This window comes from Elephas maximus, chromosome 2 (assembly GCF_024166365.1).
Source record: "Elephas maximus indicus isolate mEleMax1 chromosome 2, mEleMax1 primary haplotype, whole genome shotgun sequence".
Lineage (NCBI taxonomy): Eukaryota > Metazoa > Chordata > Mammalia > Proboscidea > Elephantidae > Elephas > Elephas maximus.
In genome coordinates this window covers 125,939,339-125,967,282 of record NC_064820.1, presented here as the reverse complement: position 1 = coordinate 125,967,282, position 27,944 = coordinate 125,939,339, and the positions used below count along the sequence as shown (strand labels likewise).

The following is a 27,944-nucleotide window of genomic DNA, read 5'->3' as shown; positions in this document are numbered from 1 at the left end:
TAGGCTTGTACATTCACCAGAAGGGGAGTTGGTTTTAAAAGAAATATGATAAACAAGAAGACCAAGTGTTCTGGCCCCAGAAGGGAGATCTGTGACCTGAGCACACATTTTAGGACTGAAATAATGGGTGAGAATTCACATATCCTTTAAAAATCTCTTTTGGACCACTTATATTTTCCTTTCTTTAGGAACGTCTCGTATAATCTTAAATCTAGAGCAAACATGACCAAACCCACAATCTGGCACTGTAGTGGCACTACAACCCTCTATTCTATCTGCCTAAGCCCTTCCACTCAGAGCTATAATTCCCCCAACCCCAATTGCAACTTCTTTCAGCTCAGGTCTGGTCCCACTGTCTCTGACTCAAGCTATGGTATTTTCAATCACCTCATATGCGTGTGAAAGCCGGACAATGAATAAGAAAGGTTGAAGAAGAAATGATGCCTTTGAATTACGGTGTCGGTGAAGAATAGTGAAAATACCATGGACTGCCAGAAGAATGAACAAATCTGTCTTGGAAGAAGTACAGCCAAAATGCTCCTTAGAAGAAAGAATGGTAAGACTTCGTGTCTTGCACACTTTGGACATGTTACCTGGAGGGACCAGTTGGGTCTGGTGGAGAAAGATGTGGCCATCTCCTTCTGTAAAGATTACAGCCTTGGAAACCCTATGGGGCAGTTCTGCTCTGTCCTGTAGGGTAGCTATGAGCTGGTAATTGACTCAACGGCAATGGGTTTGCTTTCGTTTTGGTAGTCCATGGAGATGGACATCATACTTGCTAAAGCAGAGGATCAACAAAAAAGAGGAAGACTCTGAGTAAGATGGATTGACACAGTGGCTGCAACAATGGGCTCAAGCATAGCAATGACTGTGAGAGTGGCACAGGACCAGGTAGTGTTTCATTCTAGTGTACATAGGGTCACTATGAATCAGAACTGACTTTATAGCACCTAACAACAACACAATCTTTTTGTTTGTTTTTCATAAAAACATGTTAGTGGCACCCAGTAATTACTGAGCACTTACTGTGTGCTTGGCATTCATCATTTCACTTGATTCTCACAACAACCTCATGAAGTAGATTCTAATAAATTACCTGTACAGAAATTGAAGATTAGAGGTGGGCAAACTGAACAAGGTCAAATGCCTAAAAGTGTCTAAGATGGACCCAAAGGTACTCTGACACCGCGTCCAGGATGTTACATATACCTTATTAAGACACGGAAGAAAAACCAACAACACCCAGCAAATTGATATGTGTATTTATTGCACAAATTTTCCCTAGAACTGGGAGGTTATTATAATACAAGTGAACATTTGAGAAAGGTATACAGAACAAGGAACAAGTATGTACATTTTACATATCTCACCATCTAAATAACTTAGAGAAAGCAGAACATTCTCATAAGACATCCACCAGAAGTAGGCATTGTGTAAAATGTTTTTTGTTTTTTTTTTTAGTGAACATCCCCAGTGTACGCCAATTGCAATAAAATGAAATCTGTGCTAGTACGTTTATTGCACTTAAAGTTTTCAAACTAAAAATTAAGACATATTAATAAGAGTCAGGAATAAAACAAACCAGTTTATATACAAAGAAAAAGTAATTTCAATTCTATAATGTAAAATATCCCTTTTTCATTCCTGTTGCAACAAACAGGTTTTTAAATATGTTAACACATATCTGTCTGTACCATAAGAATTAAGTTGAAAGAATTATTTCTGAACAGGTCAAAACTCTTCACACATTCATCACAATGACCACACTTTGAAGAAGTAGAAACTCAGTCCTTGGGCTTTGGGTAAGGAAAGAATGACTATGATGAAGGTATCAGGAATTACAGAAGGGTCAGATATTATAAAACTCAGGAATCCTATAAGGATTAATGATTCCGTATGAAACTCTAAGCCTTTTCTTTCCCGGCAAAGCTTACTTTTAAAAAATAACAGCAAGAACCATTGATTAAAAATCAAATTTCCTATATGGTAATTTATTAGAGATTTCAAATAGATAGGGCTGAGAATAGTTTGATGATTAGTTTAAAAAAGGAAACACTCAAGGAACACATTATCTGACTGCTACATATCATTCTGAGCTATAATCAAAACTTCCCCTGACAGTGAAAATAATGTACAACAGCACACATATGAATTTTTCTATACTCCAAATTCTGCCAAAGAAATTGATGCACAGAATTCCAAACAATGCAGGACAGAAGAATTCTGTTAATGAATGGAATAAAAAATTAAGCCAAAGAAAATATATCCATAAACACTCTTTGGCAGTAGGTCATCCATGGGAGACTCAGGTACTAGCTGGAACCAGCTGATAGGATACAGTGGCCAAATTGATTTTGGGCACACCAATTTCAGGTTTACATCCCATTAAGCAACCATTTCTTCTTTGCTTAACTGGAGATCTCTTAAATACATACGGAGGCAAGATAAAATATGACCCAATGCTATAAGCTCCAGGTCAAAGACTAAACAAACCACAGAAATTTTCCATTAATTAGTGAAAATTAAACAGCAAGAATGGATGTGTTATATAGTAAATGTATTTAGTAACTGGATAAGCAAGGCTTTTTTTTTTTTTAACTGATCAATTAATTACAATCAAAATAGTCACTGAAAGCAGAAACCAACTTTACCTCTAGCATTAAACGTATCTTAGACCATATAAGCAAATAAACTATAATGTAGTATTCAAGTAAACTGAGGTAGTAGAGCATATTGAAAATTTATCTACCCGTCTTTCTATTTACATTACTTACAAGAGTTTGGTTCCATATTAGCCTTTCATAAAAGCAATACTCTACAGTATATACAAAGACAGTAACAATTGAAGAATGAAAATCTGTGGGGAAAAAAGAAGTTTCTGGAAGGGAGGAGGCTGGCAAATGTGGGGATTTACAGAGAAGAGAATAACTTTAAGAGTTCTATTAGTGTAAACTGAATATTACAAAATAGGGAAACAAATATTCAGCTCCTATGGGTTCAAGAAGGGCTGATACCAAAAGCAAGGGCCTTGGCTACCTGAGCACTTTTGAACAAAATAGTATTTTTGCCAATGCTTTGGTGTAATTTTTAATCCTAATTTTCATTTTTAAAATTAGACATCAAATATGTAAATATTAATATTTATAAGAATCACCTTATAGTTATAAACACAACAAATGGTACAAAGTAGTATTCTTATTTTGGGAATCTACATCCCTTGGCCTTAGGAAACAACTGGCTTTCCTTGTATTTTTGAATGTGTGGAACAGAAATATCACCAGAAAGTAACATTACACACAATTAATACTAGTTGAAAATATATATATTAAAAAAAGTCAAGTTTACCAATCTTGTATTTCTACCGCTGCTCTTTTAAAAAATAGATACGTATGTACACCTGGGTGGGTAACAGAGCACTTATTTACATTCATTATTCTGAGTTTGTTATCATTAACAGAACGTTAAAAATACTTTGGGTAATAGCCAGAAATCAGCTATTTTGAATTGAAAAACAAAACAACAAATAATCAGGGTAAATAGATCTTGGTACCTTAGAAATAAAGAATTAAAAACTAATGAAATGACCATTTCAAGCCATTTAATCATGACACATCTGCTGCTATTCATGAATTGTGTCAACACTGTAGTGATCATATGAAACTCATCAATGTTACTCATGCTTGTAAACTTTGCCCTATTCAAATGCTTTTCCCCAAAATTATTTATGCTGCTTTAGTCTCACTTGGTTAAAAATATACCACCACCCAAAAGTCCAGTCAAAAGGAAAAAGTCATCCAATGTTCACAGAATGTGCAATGCAATGCAGGATATCAAAGTGACTGACTCACTCAGATGGAAGCTCAACAGAGAATAAAAATCACTATAATTGCATGTTGTGTCTGCTTCCATGTTTTCTACTTAACTTTCTTCCAAAAGTAATTTCTCAATCTTTAGGCATTTTAAAGGAGTATCTGGGCAACATATGGAGAGTGAGTGCTTGCTACAGCAGCCAGAAGAGGAAGATCGCTGGATTCAATCCTGAAATAAAGGGAAAAAAAAATCTCAGTACAAGCTTTCTGTACCCAGGACATGTCTATTACAGGCAACGACTTCTACCTGTAAGGTTAACTATACCTTAGCAGCCAGGGTACTAGGCCACCCTGGCCAAGAGGAAAAGAACAAGAGAGTTGATGATATCAAAATTCAGAAATTTTTCCATAAGTAAAACTCAGAGTCCCAGATTTTTTACAAAGAAAGCCTCTGAAACCCAAGGGTAACCAATATCATGGATGTAGGAAAAGGTCTCACTGACTTGGTGATGAAACATGCATTAGCACAAGGGATAGTGAAGTGAGTATAATAATAGTGTGCATTCTAAATTTTTGGATACAGATGTTTCCATAATAAGATGCTCTGAAATAAGTAATGGAAGCTTCTTAGAAATACATCCTCCCACAAATAATTTACAAGAAAGGAAAACAAATGGCCAATAAACACAGAAAAAGTTACTCAGACTCACTCATGGTCAGAGAAATTTGAGTAAAACCAGATGCCATTTTTTACCTAGTAGTTTGGTAAAGATTAAAAAGTTTCATAGTAATCAACAATGGGAAGAGTGTGATACTCATTGTGGAAATGTATACAGTTATTTTCTAGATGACATTTACTATTTAGCAAAATATTTATCACTATCTATAAAAAATGTAATACATATGCCCTTTTACCCAAAATTCTACTTCAAGAAATTTATCCTACAAGTTTCAAAGGTTTACATTCATTCCAGCATTCATTTGTAATAGTAAAAAAAAAACTGAAATGATCTTAAGTCCACCATATAATAGAATGCCATACAATCATTAAAAAGAAAAAGATCAGTATGTGTTTATATGAACAAATATTCAAGATACATTAAAAGACAGGCTGTACGATGACATATAAAAGTATAAACTAACTTATATCTCTTATTCTATACATAAAATTCTATAAGAATGAACAACTCATCAACACTGGGCATGGGCTCAAAGTTGGAAGAAAAGAAAATAAAGAAAACTTATTTTTCATTTTATGCCAAAATGCACTGTAAACTTTGGCTATACGTACATTAATTTAAAAATGAATATAGATTTTTAAAGAGAAAGGCATTTCTCTCTCACACACACACCTCTACCCAGAAAATAAGACCAATATCCTGTTACTGATTTCCCAAATACTCTCAAATCATTCTCTCTGTGTACTTCTTAAGACAAAAGCCTCATCAGGATTTGAGCAGCTATAGTATCGTGATGTATAAGTAGGAGCTGGAGTCAGAAAGACCTGGAGTCTCAAATCCCTATTCAGTCCTCCTAGTGAGAGACATCTGGCATCTTAACTTCCAGAGTCATCTATTTCCAATCTGGATGCTACTGCCTGCACATTGCAGAATGACTATAAGAATTAAGGAATAATATTAATGAAAGAATTTAACTTGGTTTCTGGTATACAGTAGTTCCTCACCGATGTTGGCTCCCTCTTTCCTCACAAAAGCACCATCAGATCAAAGTTCTAGCTTGCTTTATTTTTTTTAACTAGTGTTTCAAGAAATGATACACACACATGAGAAAAGTGGTCACTGAACATAAAGACACACCCACTGCCATCGAGTCAGGAAGAGTGAAACATAATGAAGGAGGACTGTATTTCTTTTCCTCCTTCATTTAGCATTTTAGGTAACTGTCTTTTTCCAAGGAATAACTGCAGAGTTAGACAGATACAATTTATAGACTGTGGAGGAGTAATAACATGTAGATAATGTACTACTGGAACCCTGGTGGCACAGTAGTTAAGCACTCAGGCTGCTAAGCAAAAGGCTGGCAGTTTGAATCCACCAGCTGCTCCTTGGAAACCCTATGGGGCAGTTCTCTGTCCTATACAGTCGCTATGAGTCGAAATTGACTTGATGGCAATGGGTTGGTTTAATGTACTACCATCCACACAGCACTGTTACTTCCATCAGCTCAATTTGAAGGCAGGGTAGAAGCTGAGAATGACAAGTTTACAACATATTTAACAATAAAAATGACTATTTTTTTCTAAGATAAAAATTTAGATTTTAATTCATTTTATATGACTATATTCCCAACATACTATGATGACACAAAGGACAATCAATGCCTGTCAAGATCAAAGGAGGACAGGGGATCTGCTTTTATATGGTATAAAGCAACCCAATTGATAACTGTGTCCAGCTTCTAACAGGAAAAGACACTTAAGAGAAGGAAAAGGGCCAATTCTGAGGAATATCCCTTGCCTAAAAACAGAATAAGGAAAAAAAAAAAGCCAGAAAGGAAACCATGAACATACCCCAGGACCACTCCCAGCTCCTTCACATGAACTCGCATCTGCCCTCTCAGGTACTCAGACAGCATTTTGCTCTTGAAGTACAGTTCCTGCAACCGATCTTCAAGATGCATGACACACTGGTTAGGAGGGAACCAAGAACCAAGTCAGAAAACTATTTCCAATGCTGAAATATGACAAATTCCAAAGCATGCTTTTGACAATTCTACTTAGTTGTTCCAATATGAACGAAAATTTGGAGCACGTCTTTAAAGCAGATAGTTTTAGCTAAGGGAGCTAACTTTTTATCCAGCTCATATGAAAGATGAGCCTCTACGGAGCTTTTTAACAATCTTATGGTCCTCCCAACAAGATACAGAACCCTGAAAGTTGGAAATGGTGCCTTCTGCAAAAGGCTATCAGTATCACGAAGATGGATCATTCAAAGTCCCAACATGACATTCAGGGTCTAGAATGCACTAGCATTCTGCACAAAGTTTGGGGACCTTGCATGACCCTATCATACACGATACAAGCCAGGTTTTGAGAGCCAAAATTATAGCTGGTGAAATCACAGAATACACAGATATGTATAAACATTCTTTTTTCAGAAAAACAATGATGAGGCTAACAGGAGTATTTAATGTAGGCACATAGAGTTTAGTAATGCATGAGAGTGTTAAAAGAATTTCAAGCTTTACACATACTTACAAAATTTGGAGAGAGGTTATGTTTATAAAGCTGAAGAGTGGAATGAAGCAGATTGGAAACAAGACTGGAAACTAATACTTCCTTTCCCAATTTATTATCTGTCATTCGTCTCTGGCTACTGGCCACTTGAACAGTCCATTTATCCATATCTGCTATAATGCAGACAGCTTCTGCTATTGGTTCATCTAACACTGGATGCTGGAAAGAAAAGAATTCATCTTATGACAAGCAAATGGAGTGTTCAAAGAAAATGCTAGTGAAGTGAGGCAATGAAGAAGTTTTAAACAAAAGCAGAAAAACGTATTATATTTGACAGTTACTGACAAAGGATCCTTGGCAGAAGAGAATCAAATAGTTAATTAAATAACAAATACTAAGACATCTTCTAGAAACCACTTGGGTAGTGGTCAAGTGCTTAACCATCGGCACCACCCACGGACTTGTGGGCAACTTCAGGAGATAAGAATTCTGAAGGGAGTCCATCCGTTATCCTCCAGGGAAATGTCTCAACAAATAGATACGGGGGAAATTCTGTGAAATACACTTTGTTTAAAAGGTTACCAACTACTTTGCAAGTTACTGTTACAGCTCCTCACTCAAAGGGCATATGGTGTTTAAAAAATTTTCCTAAACCAGAAGCCTGTAACGGCTATTTTTCAGTAAGGAAAAGGAAAATGATCCCAAGTCAGTAGTCTACCCAAGAGAGAAGGGCCTAAATTCCAAGTTTCAAATCAGAAATAATCTGAGTTTAGGAGCTGTTTAAAAAAAAAGGCAGGGGGGAGACGGAGTGGGACAGTAGTGCTAATCATTCATCCTGAAATTACTTGTTTTCCTTCAAGGGACTACCATATATAATATCCTGATCTGATAAAATCTCAACCTAACCAAGCTCAGAACCATTAACAGTGTTGATTTTTTACTTTTCATTATTTTTTACTGACTCCATTTTTTACTTTTCATTAAGGCTGATTTTTCACTTTTCATTATCTCCAAATTTTTCTGTAATACTGTTTTGATAATAAAATGTACTTTTATAATTAAATGAAAATATGACAGAGAAAGATTAGTAAGCCCAGTTATTAAAACCAAAGGCAGAAGCCAAGTGGTTCTTCCTTTTAACCACAGTGGAAAGAATCCAAGAGCAACAGACCTGGGTCTACTACTGTGATGGTTAAGGTTGTGTGTCAACGTAGCTGAGCCATGATTCTCAGTGGTCTGGCAGTTATGATGTACTTTGGCAGCTATGTAATGATTTAATCACCTCCATAATAAGATCTTATACAATGTAATCACACCCATAATGAGATCTGCTATGAGCAGCCAATCAGCTAAAAGGGAGTCTTCCTGAAGGCGTGGCTTGCATCCAATATATGCAGACTTCCTAGCAAAGCTCACTGGCTTTTGGTCGCCCTGGATCCTGCAGCTGGCTCCTGTTCCTCTCACCTCCAGTTCTTGGGACTTGAGCTAGCAGCTTACCTGCCAATCTTAGGATTCGTCAGCATCTGCAGTCTGTGAGCCACAAGCCTGCTGTTTGACTTGCCTATCTTGAGTTTGTCAGCCCCTGCAGCTACGTGAGTCAGGAGAAGCCTCCAGCCTAACCCACGGACTTGGGACTTTGCAGCCTCTACAAGCATGTGAGCCATCTTCTTGATACATATCTCAATCTCTCTCTCTCTCTCTATGTATATATACACATGCCTCACTGGTTTTGCTTCTTCAGAGAACTCAGCCTAAGACAACTACATAAAATGTTGTAAGTTTTCTAACATCGAATTTACTATTTGTATTAATCTCTGTTCATCTGTTTTAGAGACAGTATAGCACAAGAGTTTAGAGTACAGCTAAAGAACAGGCAAACCAAGACTAAATTATAGGTCTGCCACTTTCTTTCTATGTAATTTTAAAACCTCTGTAATCTATATCTGAAATACAGAAATGATAATAGTAGGCACCTCAAAGGATTATTCCTAAAATTAAATGAGACAGTACATTTAAATGCTGGGCACACTGTAAGTCCTCAATAAAAACTAAATGCTATTCTAGGAGTCAGAATTGACTCGAGAGCAACGGGTTTGGGTTTTTTTTATTCTCTGTAACAATTACCCAGAAAACCCAGTGCCATCGAGTCGATTCCAACTCATAGCGACCCTATAGGCCGGAACAGAACTGCCCCATAGAGTTTCCAAGGAGCACCTAGTGGATTCAAACTGCCGACCTTTCGGTTAGCAGCCGTAGCACTTAACCACTATGCCAATATAATAATTAGCAGGTAGAAATTCTTAAAAACAAAATAACGTCTTTGTCCTCAGCAGGATATATCAACCCCTTCCGATGTCAGACTTTGAGACAGAAGAACAAGAAAGGATACTGTATATGATAATGGGTACACATGGAGAATTGGTTGACTAATATTTGAAGTAAAGAAAGATAAGAGGACCCAGGGAGCACTAGAAAACCCACATATGGTTCCTTTGCCCTGAAGGACAAATACCACCAACTGAAATGAATTTTCTCCTCTGAAGTAATAAATTACTTATCTTTCTCATAAATTTATTTTCTTCTTTGCACTTAAGGCATATAGTTGTCTTATTATTCTCCATAAACTATGTAAATAATTTGAGGTCAGAAGCTACTTATTTTTCATCTACATATTCCTTGGAGTATTAGCACTAAGTTTAGAACGCAGTAGATCAGTAAATATTTATCTGACATTAAAAGGCTGAGCAAAATAGCTTTTAAATATAAAGAACACAAGTTGTGATAAGCTCTCTTCACATTTTGTTTTCATCTCGATTTATCATAACTTCCCTATTATATAATAAAACACTAAAATTTAAAACTCTAAGTAACTCTGCAGAAACACAAGGTCTAAACATTTCTTGGTGAAAGATTAAATGGCTACTTGCTTACTGAGCCTCATTTTTTCACCCATGATTTCCCAGTTGGCTTTCTCCATTCCTTTTTTAAAGTTTGAGAGAGGAGTGTTTTTTTTTTTCTTTCAAGTATTAAAGTGACACACAGAATTGAAGAGAGAAATAAAAATTCAACAATAAGAGTTGGAGACTTTGTTTTAGGTTGGGTTCTGTAGAGAAGCAAAACCAGTAAAGCATATAAATACAAATATATACACATATGTGTGTGTGTGCGTGTATATATATATATATATATATATATATATATATATTTGTCGCTGTTAGGTGCTATCAAGTCAGCTCCGTTTCATAGCGACCCTTTGCACAACAGAACGAAACACTGCCCGGTCCTGAGCCATCCTCACAATCATTGTTATGCTCGAGCTCATTGTTGCAGCCACTGGGTCAATCCACCTTGTTGAGGGTCTTCCTCTTTACCGCTGACCCTGTACTCTGCCAAGCATGATGTCCTTCTCCAGAGGCTAACCCCTCCTGACAACATGTCCAAAGTATATAATATGCAGTCTCGCCATCCTTGCCTCTAAGGAGCATTCTGGCTGTACTACTTCTAAGACAGACTTGTTCGTTCTTTTGGCAGTTCATGGTATATTCAATATTCTTCACCAACACCACAATTCAAAGGCGTCAATTCTTCGGTCTTCCTTATTCATTGTACAGCTTTCACATGCATATGATGAAATTGAAAATACCATGGCTTGGGTCAGGGACACCTTAGTATCTAAGGTGACATCTTTGCTCTCCAAGACTTTAAAGAGGTCCTTTGCAGCAATTTACCCAACGCAATACGTCTTTTGATTTCTTGACTGCTGCTTCCATGGTTGTTGATTGTGGATCCAAGTAAAATAAAATCCTTGACAACTTCAGTCTTTTCTCCGTTTATCATAATGTTGCTCCTTGGTCCAGTTGTGAGGATTTCTGTTTTCTTTATGTTGAGATGCAATCCATACTGAAGGCTGTGGTCTATGATCTTCATTAGTAAGTGCTTCAAGTCCTCTTCACTTTCAGCAAGCAAGGTTGTGTCATCTGTATAACGCAGGTTGTTAATGGGTCCTTCTTCAATCCTGATGCCCCGTTCTTCTTCATATAGTCCAGCTTCTCGTATTATTTGCTCTCAGCGTACAGATTGAATAGGTATAGTGAAAGAATACAACCCTGACGCACACCTTTCCTGACTTTAAACCAATCAGCACCCCCTTGTTCTGTCCAAACAACTGCCTCTTGATCTATGTACAGGTTCCTCAAGAGCACAATTAAGTGTTCTGGAATTCCCATTCTTCACAATGTTATCCATAATTTGTTATGATCCACACAGTCGAATGCCTTTGCATAGTCAATAAAACACAGGTAAACATCCTTCTGGTATCCTCTGCTTTCAGCCAGGATCCATCTGACATCAGCAATGATATCCCTGGTTCCACGTCCTCTTCTGAAACAGGCCTGAATTTATCGCAGCTCCCTGTCGATATACTTGCTGCAGCCATTTTTGAATGATCTTCAGCAAAATTTTGCTTGCGTGTGATGTCAATGATATTGTTCTATAATTTCCACATTCGGTTGGATTGCCTTTCTTGGGAATAGGCATAAATACGGATCTCTACCAGTCAGTTGGCCAGGAAGCTGTCTTCCGTATTTCTTGGCATAGACGAGTGAGAACCTCTAGCACTGCATCTGTTTGTTGAAACATCTCAATTGATATTCCATCAATTCCTGGAGCCTTGTTTTTTTCCCAATGCCTTCAGAGCACTCTGGACTTCTTCCTTCAGTACCATTGGTTCCTGATCATATGCCACCTCTTGAAATGGTTGAACATCGACTAATTCTTTTTGGTACAATGACTCTGTGTATTCCTTCCATCTTCTTTTGATGCTTCCTACGTCGTTTAATATTTTCCTCACAGAATCCTTCACTACTGCAACTCGAGACATCAAGATGCAATGACAATTACTGGGACTGGAACGCGAAAGTTGGAAACAAAGAAGAAGGATCAGTAGTTGGAAAATACAGCCTTGGTGATAGAAGCAATGCCAGAGATCGAATGACAGAATTTTGCAAGACCTATGACTTCTTCATTGCAAATACCTTCTTTCACCAACATAAACGGCAACTATACACAGGGACCTCGCCAGACGCAACACACAGAAATCAGACTGACTACATCTGTGGAAAGAGACAATGGAAAAACTCAATATCATCAGTCAGAACAAGGCCAGAGGCCGACTGTGGAACAGATCATCAATTGCTCATATGCAAGTTCAAGCTGAAACTGAAGAAAATCAGAGCAAGTCCACGAGACCCAAAATATGACCTTGAGTATATCCCACCTGAATTTAGAGACCATCTGAAGGACAGATTTGATGCACTGAACACTAGTGACCAAAGACCAGACGAGTTGTGGAATGACATCAAGGACATCATACATGAAGAAAGCAAGAGGTCATTGAAAAGACAGGAAAGAAAAAAAATATATATATATATATTTTATATATATATATATCTCAAGGATATGGCTCACACAGTTGTAGAGGCTATAACGCCCCAAGCCCATGGGACTTGGAAAGAGGCGTCTCCTGATTCACATAGCCACAGGGGCTGGTGAACTCAAGATCAGCCCATCAGAGAGCTGGGCTCTTGCTCACAGGCTGTGAAGATCAACGAATCCCAACATCGGTAGGCAAGATCGCAGTTAAGCTGCTAGTTCAAGTCCCAAGAACTGGAGGTCAGAAGGAACAGGAGCCAGCTGCAGGATTCAGAACAAGCAAAACCCCCTCAAGCCTTGCCAGGATGTCCGCCCACACTCGATGCACACCACATACCCAAGGAAACTTCCCTTCAACTGACTGGCTACTCACAGCAGATCCCATCGTGGGGGTGAACACATATCAAATCTCAACAGGGAATTGACTACATTATGTGAATGCCAAAGCACTAAGTATCATAGCCCAGCCAAGTTGACACACAATCTTAACCATCGCAGACTTCAATACTTTACTCTCAATAATTGATAGAACAACTAGACAGAAAATCATAGAGGACTTAAATAAGGCTACCAACCAACTAACTTGACCAAACTGACATATACAGACACTTCACCTAACAACAGCAGAATACACATTCTTTTTCAAGCACATGTGGAACAGCCTCCAAGGTAGACCATAGTATGGTAGGCCATAAAACAAGTGTTCAATAAATTTAAAGGGATCAAATAATACAATATATGTTCTCCAACCACAATGGAACTACGTTAGAAATTAACAACTAAGGAAATTTGAGAGATCCACAAATATTTGGAAATGAAACAGTACACTTTTATATAACCCATAAATTAAAAATAAACGAGAGAGAAATTAGAAAATATTTTTAGGTCAATAAAAATGAAAATACAAGACATCAAAATTTTGGGTCACTATTTTTTTTTTTTATTAAAGCATGCTTAGAGAAATATTTATAGCTTTAAATACTTACACTAGAAGAGACATTTCAAATCAATAACCTAAGCTTCTACCTTAAGAAACTAGAAAAATACAGGCAAACTAAACCCAAAGCAAGAATAAGGAAACAAATAATAAAGATTAGGGTGAGCATCAATTAAACAGGAAAACAGAAAAATTAGTAAAACAAAAGTTGGTTCTCGGAAAAGACTAATGAAACTGTCAAATCTTCAGCTAAAATACAGGTCAGAAAACTTTTTGAAGAGCCAGAAAGAAAATAATTTAGGCTTTTCAAGTTATAAGGTCACTGTCCCAGTGACTCAACTGTGCTACCGAAGCATGAAAAGAGCCAAAAAGTATGTAAATGAACGAGTATAGTTGTGTTCTAATAGAACTTTATTTACGAAAACAGGTGACAGGCGATATTTAGCCCATGGGCTGTAGTTTGCTGACCCTTGATGCAGATGGGTAAAAATACCTGCCAATAGCTATCAAGCCATGAATGAACTCTTTAGACAATCCCTCACCTTTTGGAGAGGGTGTGGGGGACAAGACACAGATTACCAAAATCAGGAATGTGATTAGCAACCTTACAGAAATCAAAAGGATTGTTAAGTGGATACTATGAACAACTTTATCTTCAACAAATTAGACAAATAAATCCAACAAATTCCTAGAAAAACAGAAGTTACCACTGAGTAAGGAAAAAAATCGTAAATTTCAATAGTGTATATTAAGAAACTGAATTAGTAATTTAAAAGCTTCCCATAAAAAAGCCCAGACATGGATGGCTTCACTGGTGAATTCTACCACACATTAAAAAAAGTAATAATACCAATGCTCCAGAAACTCTTCCAAAAAATAGCAAAGGAGGGAATACTTCCTAAGACATTCTATGAAATCAGCATTGCCCTAATAGCAAACTTAGACATAGCTACCTTAAGTATAGACCAATAACCTTCATGGATGCAGACTCTAAAATATACAACAAAATATTAGCAAACCACATCCAACATCTTGTAAAAAGAATTATATACCAACACGAGGTGGGATTTACCCTATAAATACAAGACTGGCGTAACATCTGAAAAGCAATCAATGTAATCATCACATTAACAGTTTAAAGAAGAAAAAACACATGATCATTTCAACAACGAAAATTCATTTGACAAAATCTAACACCTATTCAGAATTAAAAACAAACAAAAACTAGTAATAGAAGGGAACTTCTTCCATCCAATAAAGGGCATCTACAAAAACTTGACAGCTACCATCATACTTAATGGTGAAAGACTTAGTGTTTTCCCCCTAGGATCAGGAACAGGTCAAGAAGTATGCTATCACCATTTCTATAGAACACTGTACCGAAGGTTCTAGCCAGTTCGATCAGACAAGAAAAACACAACACATACACATTGGAAAGAAAGATGCAAAATGATGTAAAAGATGATATGATCCTGTATGCAGAAAATCCTAAGGAATCCACACAGAAAAGTACTAGAATTAATAGTTCAGCAAGGTCACACAATACAAGTTCAATGTACAAAAATCAATTGTACCTCCACATACCAGCAACGCAACGAACAATCAGAAAACAAAACTAAGAAAATAGCTCTATTTACATTTTCTGATATTGCAAATTATCTAGTGATGAATATCTACAAATACATCAAGTACTTTCTGTATTTCGGATTTCTATTTAGATAAGATTCCTGTAACTTTCTACCTGCTTTCATGGTGACAGGTTCAAAGACACAGGTACTATATATAAAGTGATGGATTCAGAAAACAATGATTATGTTACACATAAGGTGTGACCAAAAATACAAGGCAATTCTGGGCTCTGCTAGTTAACAGAGTTTGTTCAAAATAAATCCAAGGACAATGAAGGTCACTCACCTGCACAGCATGGGACAAATCTGACACCAGACACTGACGGAGCCTCTCATCACTCCCAATTCCTTGAAGAACAAAGTCAGGCACATAAGATGAACAGTAGCCACCCAGCAAGGACCTCCCAAAGTTGGCAATATTGGGTTGAACAGAACTCACTTCAATTAATTTTGACCTGGAAGAAATGTCCCCCAAAAAGGCACATCTAATTAGCAATAAACATATTTTACAAAAAAAAATTTTTTTTTTGGAAATCTACTAGTCTGTATTTCCAGTACCATCATCTTCTACAAGGACTTTAAAACTGGCTTAAGTACTTCATTAGACCACAAAACAGTCCTCTCCAGAGAAGAGGGCCTGATGAACAACTTCGTAATGTTATGGGCAATAAATCTTTGACAGTAGACTTTTAGAGAGCTGTCCCTTGTATTTGTGATATATTCCTAACATCCTCAGATATATGAAAACCATCATCTAAAACAACACAGCTAAAGACTTCATAAATCCAAAGCTTGGTGTATAATACTTGACAACTATGGATCTTCTCCTTGTATACTTGACTCAGAGTATTCATTCCCCGTTTTCCTCTTAGTCTTGGCCAAATCTATTTCTAACAGCTATTTCCTGTATTCTCAGGGATTGCCTCTAGCTACTTGCCAGGTTCAGCATAGGCCTTTTTGGGCATAATTCACTCCTAAATGACTTGAAAACTCCTAAGCACTAAGAGACCTCCTACATACTAACCAGTCCTTTAGCTTTTCTCTGGTGCCTTCACAAAGCCTCTCTGTGGTGCCTGAGGAGCTTATTTAGCCTTTAATCCTTCCTATGAGTGAGAGCACGTGACAGTAAAGGAAACTTGTCCAGAACAATGATCTCTTCTTTTATATTAGCTACTACCAACCTTCAGGGACCAGACACAAACAAAAGAATGGTACATATTTAGATAGACCTGTTAAAGGTGAGGAAAACTGGTGGCATAGTGGTTAAATGCTACGGCTGCTAACCAAAGGGACGGCAATTCGAATCCGCCAGGCACTCCTTGGAAACTTTACGGGGCAGATCTACGCTGTCCTATAGGGTCACTATGAGTCGGAATCGACTCTGCAGCACTGGGTTTGGTTTGGTTTTGGTTAATTAAAGGTGAAGAGGCCCTGGTGGTGCAGTGGTTAAGCGTTCAGCTGCTAACAAAAAGGATGGCAGTTCAAATCTACCAGGCGCTCCTTGGGAAACCCTATGGCGTAGTTCTACTCTGTCCTATAGGGTCGTTATGAGTTGGAATCTGCTCGAGGACAATGGGTTTAGTTTATTACAGGTGAAGGAGTTCCTGGGCGGTGCAAATGGTTAACTCACTCATTGTAACTGAAAGTTGGTGGTTCGAATGCACCCAGAGGCACCTAAGAAGAAAGCCTTGGTGATCTGCCTATGAAAAACCGGCCAATGAAAGCCCTATGGAGCACAGCTCTACTCTGACACACATGGGGATCACCATGAGCCATACTGACTCAATAGCAACTGGTTACTATAAATGGAAACTTACTACTTACCCAGGAAAAGGTATCTCATCCTCTTCTGCCCAATCTTCTTGCTCTCCTCCATAGTAACTGCTGACTTGTCTAGTCATATCATGACCTGTATCTTCACTTTCACTATCACCAAGGGCACTATCTGAACTTTCATTTCTTGGAATGTCCCATTCAGTTCCTACCGCAATTTTTTTCTCTGAACTCTCTTTATCCCCATGGGGGACAAGAATGGAGAGTGTATCTCTTTGGTCCTGCTGAGGAAAGCAGGTTTTACACCCTTCTTGGTGAATGGTTTCTACGCATTTACAAAATTCATTGTTCTCTTTGCTGTTTTTTGTACACAATCTTTTTGAAAACTCTAACATACGACAGTGTTCCTTACTGTCTGTACTTGTTTTAACTGGAATATCATCAATAGTCCTGGTTTCAATGGAATCATCATTAAAATATTCATCAAATAAACTCATGCTTTCTGGGTCTGAATGATTCCAGCAGGGAAGTGCACAGGCCTCTCCAGAAACCATGTTTTGTACACCAGGCTCTCCAGATTGGTCCTCAGTTGTTTGTTTAGCTTGTTGATGCATGTCAATAGCTGCTCCTTCTTCCTTGAGTGGTTTGGCATGATACCTGGTGATCTGATCCACCACTGCCTGACTCCGGAGTTCAGTATCTGAATCAGGTGACATGGAATCCCCAATCAGGAAAGTAACCTTTGTCTGGGCTGCCTCACAAGAAAATGCAGCAGGCACAAGCTTATCTGGAGGCTTTTTTTCCACAATCATTCCTGTGGCTCTCATCATTTTGCCTGTGTGGTTATCTGAAGCCAGCAATTCCTCACTCTGCCATGTTTCCTCTGCTGGCTCTAAGCCTGACTCTGACAATCCACGTTTGTCTACTGGAGCAGATCCTGTGCAAACAACTGTCTCTAACTTGGTGTCAAGACAAGTTCTTAATTTATCTCTGTACTGTTTAATATCAAAAGCATTTTCTCCTTGGCAGTCAGGAGGAGAAATCATTCGGCACTCATCTGAAGTTTCTAGCAGTTTCTTAGAGATGTTTTGAATATCTTCTCTCTCTTGTCGTGAAACATTCTCTATATTTTGCTCAAGGAGTGGACGACTGCAATACTTACAGTTACAATTAGGAGTTCTTGTTTCTTCTGGCTCTTTAAAGAGTAAGCTGCTTTTGTTTCTATGCATTGTGATAAGCACATACTCAGATTCTTCTATTTCACCTTTCTCTAAAGTGGTAGTAATTACTGTGCCTGGCATAACAATGGCTTCATCTTCTCCATTTTCTAAAAGATGGGTTTCTTGAAGTTCAGAGCATCTTATGAAATAAGTAAGAAAATAAAGCAGCCTCTGGACCATGTCTTGTCGTTTGCCAACTACCACAGTCCTTGCTAACCGTACAGGAGAGCCAATAGCGCCATACAAGTCTCCTGCAATGGAAAAATCAGTTAATGGATACACACTCTATTCACACTGTTAAATAGGCTCTTTTCAAATAACAGAAACCTACTCTTATTGTATGAGAGGTCGTTCAAGTTTAACTCTTAGTTCTTTAATAGCTGAGTGACTGTTCAGGAGAATAGGCTGAGATGAACATCTTAACCAGGAAGAAAGGTCTATGAGTGGTTTTCTAGCTTCCTCCTTAAGCAGCTGCTATGGTTCTAAAATCTCAAGCAAAGAGTCAGTTCTGAACGTCGCATTTACCAAGAACATTCTCTGTGCCAGGCCCCATGCAGGCACTTTTATCTGGATGGAGATGTACTGCCCGAAGCACTACACACATAAGGATTCTGCCACTGTATCAAACACAGAGAAGAAAAAGCACAAAACCTTTTGTGTGTGTGTAGGAGGGGGAAAGTAGCGGTGGTGGAGTGGAGCAGAGCTGTAGTAGTCATGCCACATAATTAACCATCCATGAGTCACATCAGATCCCGAACCTTAACCATCACTCTCCTACCCGGGAACCCTCACTGGCTCCCGTATTTTTAAAAGCCCATTTCTCCCATTCTGTTCCCTAGAGGGCTGGGTATTGACCTAGGCCACAAAGGGCAGGAGAAGTAAGACCCAGTTAAGAGGAAGAGAAAGGGCAGCACATTTAGCTACGTGGTTCATTTTCACTTTTTTATCTGTAGTTGACATGAACAGCCATTACATTAAAAAAAAAAAAAACAAAAAACAGGGACCTGGGAGTTATCAATTTCACTTCTATATTTATGCTATAGCTCAAATTAAACCAATGAAGAAACACACATTAAAAAAAAAAAAGACTTAAAAATGAAGACTACAAAGCCATTAATTTAATTCAACTTTTTCTAAGTTGTCAGTCTACACATTTCAAAACTATGCTAATCCTTTAAAAACCTCTGTTTTAACTTTATACAAGCCCCATACTTCTTAAAGGAGGTAAAAAAAAAAAAAAAAAAGGACCCTTGAAAGGTTTTAAATAACTATATCCTGTAGACATGTTTTAAGATCAATTTTCTCTTCCTGCTAAGACATCTAGTCTAATACCATCATGCCATTATTTAAAACCACTTCTAAGGCTCCCACTAATTACCAAATAAATTGAAACTGCTTTGGCAAGATAAATCTTTTCATGACTGGTCTAACTTTACTTTTCCAACTTCACCTTCTTAGTTTACTTTTTTTCATCTTTAGTCGCCCAATGTCCCACTTAAACTGAAGTCCTTAAGCTGAACTACTGTATACGTGTCCTGCACTTTCAATGCCTACACCCTTTTACTTATGTTTTGTACTCTTCCCTCCCTCGCTATCACTACCAGCTGACATCTGTTCAAAGCTTCTCACCCAAGCAGCCTCCCTCAGACAAAAGTGAGCTCCCTTTACTGAGCTCTCACTATTATCTTCATTTCTCTTATAGTTCCTCTTTGAAATTGTACACTTTAAATGTTCTTACTCTATCAATGGAGTATCAATTATACCTCAATAAAGCTGTTAGAAAGAAAGTGGGGGAGAGTGGAAGTGGGGAGGAGACAGGAGGAGGAGGAGAGAGAGGGCGGAAGGAGGGAGACAGAAAAATGAAAAGGGAGAGGAGGAGGAAGGAAGAAGTTAGTTGGCTACATCAACCGATAAACCACATGTCAGTTTGCCTGCCACGCTTAGGCTTACGCATCAGAGCAACCTAAAGGAAGTTTCCACCAGGTCACCAAAATGTTCTCATTTTACTCTCCCCATATCTCCTAATAGCAATAGGGTAAGAGTAGGAGTAATACCAGCTACATTTACCAGACACTGCCTAAGCACGTTACCTGTGTTATCTCATTTAATTTTCACTTTACGTAGTATGTATTACCTGTAGGTAAAGTACCTAACACAAAAAACAAAAGCATAAAATACCCCATAGACCCTAGTAACTAGTAAACCAGCCATCAGCCTGTTCCTCTTGCTCCAGCTCCAGTTCTTTAAGTAATCATATAAGGTATAAGATAGAGATTGGACAATTGAGCAGACATGAAAAGATGAGGAGAGAAGCTTTAGAATGGAGGAAGTAAAACAGCCTTTTATTTCTTTGTGTTCTATTATAACTCTAGAAAAATCATACAAACATGTGAGTATAATGCATAGTTCCAGGCCTTTCGGATTACATACCCAGTTGTGCCCAAAGTGGGTTATATGGATGAGTCTTTGCCAACATGTCCACACTCTGAGAGGAATGTTTTTCCAAAAATATTTTTATAGGCGGTTGTCCATTTGGCATGACTGTTGGGACCCAGGCAAGATGATTGGTCAGAACTGCTGTAATGAGAGCTGGCAAGAATCTGAAAACAAAATGCATCCTATCAGATTCCACTCTGCCTTCATAAAACCTTAAGTAAAATACAGTAACAGAATAAAGCAAAGAGAACATGTACTATCATGTGGCCAAAAAGATAAAAAAGGAGAGGGGAGAGGAAAAGATACATATATCATTAGGATGAAAATAAAAATAAATTTTTTGTTTGGCAAGGAGCTGAACATCCTGAAAGTAAACAAAAGAATACTCACAGGCAGCTGTTTCTGATGGGAATTATAAAACAAAAATGCCAATTTACTTAAAAAACAATATTCTTTTCAGTGTTTAATCTGTACCATTCATTAATGAATCAATCAGCAGGTCTATACATTTCCAAATTACTGATTAGAAAAATGAAGAGAATTATTAACCAAACTTTGTTTACCATCAAAGAGAATGAGAACATCTGAATCAATCATCTGAATTCCAGGGACTTCTTAGGAAACAACGTGATAAAGTATCACATTAAAAATGTATCAGAGGACAGTTTGGTGGTTCCTCAAGAAGTTAAACTCAGAATTTACCATATGACCCAGCATTACCATATGACCCAGCAATTCTACTCCTGATATACTCCAGAGAATTAAAAACAGAGACCCAAACAGATACTTGTACATTGATGCTCACGGCAGCAACATTCATAACAGCCGAAAGGTGGAAACAAGTGTTCATCAACAGATGAGTGGAAAAACAAAATGTGGTACATACATATAATGGAATATTATTCAGTCATAAAGAGAAATGAAGTTCTGATACATGGATGAACCCTGAAAACATTATGTTAAGTGAATTAATTTAGACACAGAAGGACAAATATTGTATGATCTCACTTACATGAAATTTCTAGAACAGGAATATGCATAGAGACAAAAGGTAACTACTGGTTACCAGGGGCTGAGGGAGAGTGGGAAGTTATTGCTTAATGGGTATTGAGTTTCTGTTTGGGGTGATGAAAAAGTTTTGGAAATAGTGGTGATGCTTGCACACTATGAATGTAATTAATGTTAGTGAATTATGTACTTAAAAATGGTTAAAATGCAATTTTTTTGTTACATATGCTTCACAATATAAAAAATGTATCACTCAAATATAGCACTTTCTTCTTATTATTTTTTTTCACTTTTCTAAGAAATGAAGCTGTTTCATAGGTGGTTGTAATTCAAAAACACAGGAAGTCTCAGAAAGTTCTATAAGATGTGAGGAATTCCAATGTAACATGTAACTAAGGACATCTTTACCTTTTCTTATTTTTATGACACTCTTCCATACCCTATACCTCTCTAAATTATCTTTTAGAATTCTGATTTGTTATTAATCATAAAATAATCAGAAAGATAATGAATGGTTAATTATTCTATTTTATGATTGGGTTTGATACTTAATGTACACATCTAGATACAGTAAACAATAGTTAAGTTAAACAAATAAATGTAAATAAATAACTAAAGTAAGCCAGGCTGAGCATCAATGCTTATGTACTTATTAACAAAATTTTAGTACGGAGAGACAATACATTGTTAATACAGTTCAGAGAGATCATAAATCGATACCTTGAGGTCAAAACTGGCTCTGGCTCTCACATCTTTTGTTTGCTGTCTTTTAAATTTGCATTTGTTTTTAACATCCAAAAATTAAGGATTTAACAACAACAAAAGTAAAAGAGAATTTCAGCTTCCCTTGTAAAATAAAAAGATCTCATAACACTAGACCCCAGAGTCTTACATGGCAACAGTCAAGGAAAGCCAATTATGAGCTCCCTCCTACATATCTGGCATCCATGCTAGACTTTCTCAAAGCCCCTACATAGGCTGTTTGCCTCATTTATTACATGTAAGACCCCTGGCTTTATTCAAGAGATACATATATATATATGTATGGAAAAGAGTCCTCAATTTAGACTTCTTGTTAATTCTATTTCTCTATTGGTTTGTATTTGTAAGGTTGTATAATTTTTCTTTTTTTACAAGCTCAGTTGAATCAAAATTGGAAAGCACGATCAAGGCATGGGTAAAATAAGTTTCTTACAGAATCACAGAACAAGCTGTTCATATCCCACCAAGCTAAAGACAAAAAAAAAAAAAAAAAACCTAAAACATTGCACCTTTTGACATTAAATTGTCCCTTTTAGTTTTATAGATGCAATACAAAATAAAAGTAACCAAATATATATATATATATATATAAAATAAAGTAAGCCATACTGATTTCTGGCAGCATTTTCCATTAGAAAAGTGAACTCCTTCATAAAACGATGGCAAAGCTGGTTCTTTTCTGGAGTTCCCGACATCATTGTAAGCCAGACAGGCTCTCCAATCCGTGGCATTGTGTACAGATTACAAATTGCTGTTCTAAATAGAGGAAGACACATTATGAAATTCAAACTTCTCATAGCTACATACTCTTAAGACAAAGTTTATATTGCCAACTTGGGCCTTACACACGGATTATTAAAGTTTGTGAGAAGAGAAAATGAATTGTCATTCCTTGTTTGTAATCAGTAAAGTACCACAGGAAATGTTCTGTACATGAACTCTAAATATGTTGGTTCTGGTGCTGGCTCTACCACCAATGACCTGTGTGCCCTTGGGTAAATTATTTCTCTACTTTAAGAACCTGCTTCCTCTGCTTATAAAATGAGGAGCTAGGACAAGATAATTTGTAAAGCCACTTCCAGCTCTGTATTTCTAAGGTACAAATAATCAGCAATATATAGAAAAGACGAATACTCTAGATGAGGTAATAGCTTATCCATCTACCCACTGAAAACAATAGTTTATCTGCATCATTTTACTGTCTATGCTGAGACTCTTTAGTAAAGTTGTGAAGGATGATGAGGACACTATACATACAAGTTATACTGTATGACTCTCAAACTTCTGAAGTTTTTCCTTGAGTCAGCACAAGGCAGAATTATTGCACAATCATTATAGAGCTTTTCTGGCTGTCTCTAAGATTTATTTAGACAATAGCTAGTCTAGCGACAGCCACTCTCTCCTGAAGGCTTCAACACATACTTTTTTGTTTGTTTTACTGATTATTATTATTAAATTGTACTTTAGATGAAGGTTCACAGAACAAACTAGCTTCTTATTAAACAGTACACATATTGTTTTATGACATTGGTTAACAACCCCACAACACGTCAACCTTTTCCCTTCTCTACACTGGGTTCCCTGTTACCACCTTTCTTGTTCCTTCCTGCCTTTTAATCCTTGCCCCTAGGCTGGTGTGCCCCTTTAGTCTCTTTTTGTTTTATGGGCCTGTCTAACCTTCAGCTGAAGGGTGAACCTCTGGGGTGATTTCATTACTGAGCTAAAAGAGTATCTGGGAGGCCATACTCTCAAGGTTTCTCCAGTCCCTGTCAGGCCAGTAAGTGTGGCTGGTATTTTTTTTGTGAGTTAGAATTTTGTTCTACATTATTCTCCAGCTCTGTCCGGGACCCTCTATTGTGATCCCTGTCAGAGCAGTCAGTGGTGGTAACCGGGCACCATCTAGTTGTACTGAACTCAGTCTGGTGGAGACCATGGTAGTTGTGATCCATTAGTCCTTTGGACTAATCTTTCCCTTGTGCCTTTAGTTTTCTTCATTCTCCCTTACTCCCGAAGGGGTGAGACTAGTAGAGTATCTTAGATGGCTGCTCACAGGCTTTTAAGACCCCAGATGCTACTCACCAAAGGAGAATGCAGAACATTTTCTTTATAAACTGCTAAGCAAATCGGGCTAGATGTTCCCCGAGACCACGGTCCCCACAGTACCCAGCCCAGTAATTCAGTCCCTCAGGGACTCTGGATGTGTCTATGGAGCTTCCATGACCTTGCCTTGTACTCAAGGCATATTTTTAAGATGTCAATTCTTTTCCTTTTACATCAGTATCTACTTAGCAAAGTGTAATATACTCAGCAGACTAAACAACTCCTGACAAGTTGTGACTTAAGAAACTAGTTGATCCCTCAGAATTACAAAATTATGTCCTACTTTCTAGAACCAAACACTAAATCCGCTGCCGCCGAGTCAATTTTGACTCATAGCGACACTACAGCAACCCTATAGGACAGAGCAGAGCTGCCCCATAGGGTTTCCAAGGAGCACCTGGTGGATTCGAACTGCCAACCTTTTGGCTAACAGCCATAGCTCTTAACTACTATGCCACCAGGGTTTCCAAACCCATTGTCATCAAGTTGATTCCAATTCATAGTGACCCTACAGGACAAGTAAACCTGCCCCATATGGTGTCTAAGAATTGGCTGGTCGATTCGAACTGATGACCTTTTGGTTAGCAGCCAAACGGTTAACAAAAAACCAAAACCAAAACCAAACCCATTCCTGTTGAGTTGATGCCGACTCACAGCGACCCTACTGGACAGAGTAGAACTGCCCCATAGGGTTTCCAAGGAATGCCTGGTGGATTCGAACTGCTGACCTTTTGGTTAGCAGCTGAACTCTTAACCACTACGCCACCAGGGTTTCCAAAGCTTACAGTGCTGCCTAAACAGATCTTTTGGTAATGATGGAAATGTTTCGTATCCATACCATCCAATATGGTAGCTATTAGCCACATGTAGTTATTGAGCCCTTGAAATGTGCCTAGTGAGACTGAGGAACTGAATTCTTAATTTTATTTCATTTTAATGAAATTAAATAAGAATATGCGGCTAGTCCACAATCAACACCCATGGAAGCAGCAGTCAAGAAATCAAAAGACACGTTGCATTGGGCAAATCTGCTGCAAAGGACCTCTCGAAAGTGTTGAAGAGCAAAGATGTCACCTTGAAGACTAAGGTGTCCCTGACCCAAGCCATGGTATTTTCAATCGCATCATATGCATGTGAAAGCTGGACAATGAATAAGGAAGACCGAAGAAGAGTTGACGCCTTTGAATTGTGGTGTTGGCGAAGAATATTGAACATACCATGGACTGCCAAAAGAACGATCAAATCTGTCTTGGAAGAAGTACAACCAGAATGCTCCTTAGAGGCAAGGATGGCGAGACTGCGTCTTATATACTTTGGACGTGTTGTCAGGAGGGATCAGTCCCTGGAGAAGGACATCATCCTTGGCAGAGTACAGGGTCAGCGGAAAAGAGGATGACCCTCAACGAGGTGGACTGACCCAGTGGCTGCAACAATGAGCTCAAGGATAACAACGATTGTTAAGGATGGCGCAGGACTGGGCAGTGTTTCGTTCTGTTGTACACAGGGTCGCTGTGAGTCGGAACTGACTCAACGGCACCTAACAGCAACAACATGGCTAGTGGTTGTCGTATTAGACGCTGCACCTCTATGAAGTTCTCCTAGACCTTCACACTTCCGATACCCTCCTTAGAAAAGGAAAATAATCCTCTTGTCTGTACAAGTTTATTGGATCTCAACCCAATAAGGACATATTACAATGGATAAATATGACAAATACAGATCACTTTAACAAGTTCTTAGTAGGATATAAAATTGCTGAGAATTAAAAAATAAAAAGCAATTTAAAATATCGTATAGAGAAAAACATGACTTGAATATAAACTAAGGGTATATGACAATGCTTGTTTTTAAAGCCTGTTAGGAAGTTCTAGATAAAATGGATAACTAAACACAAATGTTTATCCTCTTTCAGTTCTGAGGCCCCAATTAAGGACCTGAAAACAGATAAACGACTACAACAAACAGAACTGCAGAGGAACTGAGAAAAGTAAAATTAGAGAAATTTAATATAATTTTAGAAGATAAAATATATGGTGGAGTGGTAACTGAGATAGAAAAGTAGAAGAAGCTATAGGTTATAGTGATCACAGAATGGGACTGAACAAAGAAGAGCTAACTGGCCCTGAAAGCAGAAGAGGCTCAGTACTCACAAATGCTTGATAAAGCAAAGGATAAAAGTACAGATATAACACTGAAAACTGGGAGACTAATTAAAGGCCCATAAACAGCTGATGACCCCTACCTCCACCCCACTTCCTCAAAGAATGACTACAGATGCAGCAACTGAATAGCCCAGAAAAATTACTTCCTCCAGCCCTTCCAATGTTTGAATCTACCATAGTACATAAACAGATATGTAGTATATCTCGTGGCATTAGAATTTCCTGAAGGCGGAGGGAGCTGATTAGGAAAAATATGCCTAAAAACATTTCCTCAGGGAGTAATAATGAAAAAGGTTGAGAAACTCAGCCCTAAAGCAAAGGTCACCAGTCAGAAGCTTGATTAGACACCGACTTGCAACCTTCATTTTGGTGTCTTACTCCCAACTGTAAGGCAACTAAAAAACCTTAATACTTAGGGAAAGCCTCCAAGGAGAAAGAAAAAGACAGACAGACCTATAGAAATACACAACTCACACGTGTAAAGTTACCCTAGAGGAAACAGAAATAATTTATAAAACAGAAGAGAACTTTTAAATAAAAATCTAGCATTCATTCTCAAAGAACAATGCAGAGACTCTTTTTTTTAAAAAAGGGAACAATCTGAAAACAAGAAAGTATGTTTAGAAATTAAAGATTTGCCGAAATGAAAAAAAAATTCATAGAGGGGATAGAAAAAGGACAAAGTAATACACTCAGGGGCAAAAAGAAAAAGAGGAGATTCATAAAAGATCAATCCAGGAGTGCTAGTTTCTAACAAAAAGAATTCCAGAAAGAGAAAATGGAGGAAAACAAACTAGAAAATTTACCAGAGCTGAAGGATGAGACAGCGATATAACTACTGCATCGGGAAACAATAAAAGACTAAACAACACATGTAAAGTCATATATCATAGCAAAAGATATGACCTAAAATTGATAAATCATAGGAGAATAGCATGAAATATACTATTTAGTAATATGGAGATATACAACATTAGAAACAGTTAAGAGTTAAAAAAGAATATTCCTGAAAAATAAGAAAAGAGGATGGGAAGGAATAGAATAGGGTTATTTTTTATTGTTATACATTTCAGTAAAAAAAAAAAACAAAAACCTTTTTTGGATTCTTACCCATGCGTCCGTACTTTATGATTAAAAGAAACACTGTACAAATAAATGAATAAGCTGATCAATTAATTCTGTTACGAGTTTTCCATGCCCTTCTTCAGTGTATTACTGTCTACTACAAATCAATGCATCATGGGCCAGGGGCAGATCTCTAACATTAATACAGTGGTCCACAGAAGGCCTTTGCCTTAGTGTTAAAGCATGTGTGCTATGACCTGAGAACATACCAACTGCAAAGAATACAAAGAAATCACACAATAGTGCTTTCCACTATAAACAACTCTACATTGCTTGATGTCACTAACCATCTAGAAACAATAGTGCTTTCTTTCTGCCTTATAATTATGCCCTAACCTTCAATAATTAGAAGGAAAAG

General features: G+C 37.7%; 1 protein-coding gene across 2 annotated transcripts in view; it reads right to left on the bottom strand.

The window, feature by feature from the left end:
* Positions 1-1,246: 1,246 nt before the first annotated feature.
* FNIP1 (folliculin interacting protein 1) overlaps positions 1,247-27,944 on the bottom strand; it is a 172,092-nt gene continuing 145,394 nt past the window's right edge. For both annotated transcript variants that reach the window (XM_049872982.1, XM_049872992.1), the window contains 7 exons: positions 22,809-22,955; positions 20,424-20,593; positions 16,825-18,244; positions 15,287-15,455; positions 7,027-7,224; positions 6,340-6,455; positions 1,247-4,038 (listed from right to left, as the gene is read on the bottom strand). In XM_049872982.1, coding sequence (XP_049728939.1) covers positions 3,960-4,038; positions 6,340-6,455; positions 7,027-7,224; positions 15,287-15,455; positions 16,825-18,244; positions 20,424-20,593; positions 22,809-22,955 — 2,299 coding nt within the window. In that variant the 3' untranslated portion in view covers positions 1,247-3,959. The remainder of the gene's footprint in view (positions 4,039-6,339; positions 6,456-7,026; positions 7,225-15,286; positions 15,456-16,824; positions 18,245-20,423; positions 20,594-22,808; positions 22,956-27,944) is intronic.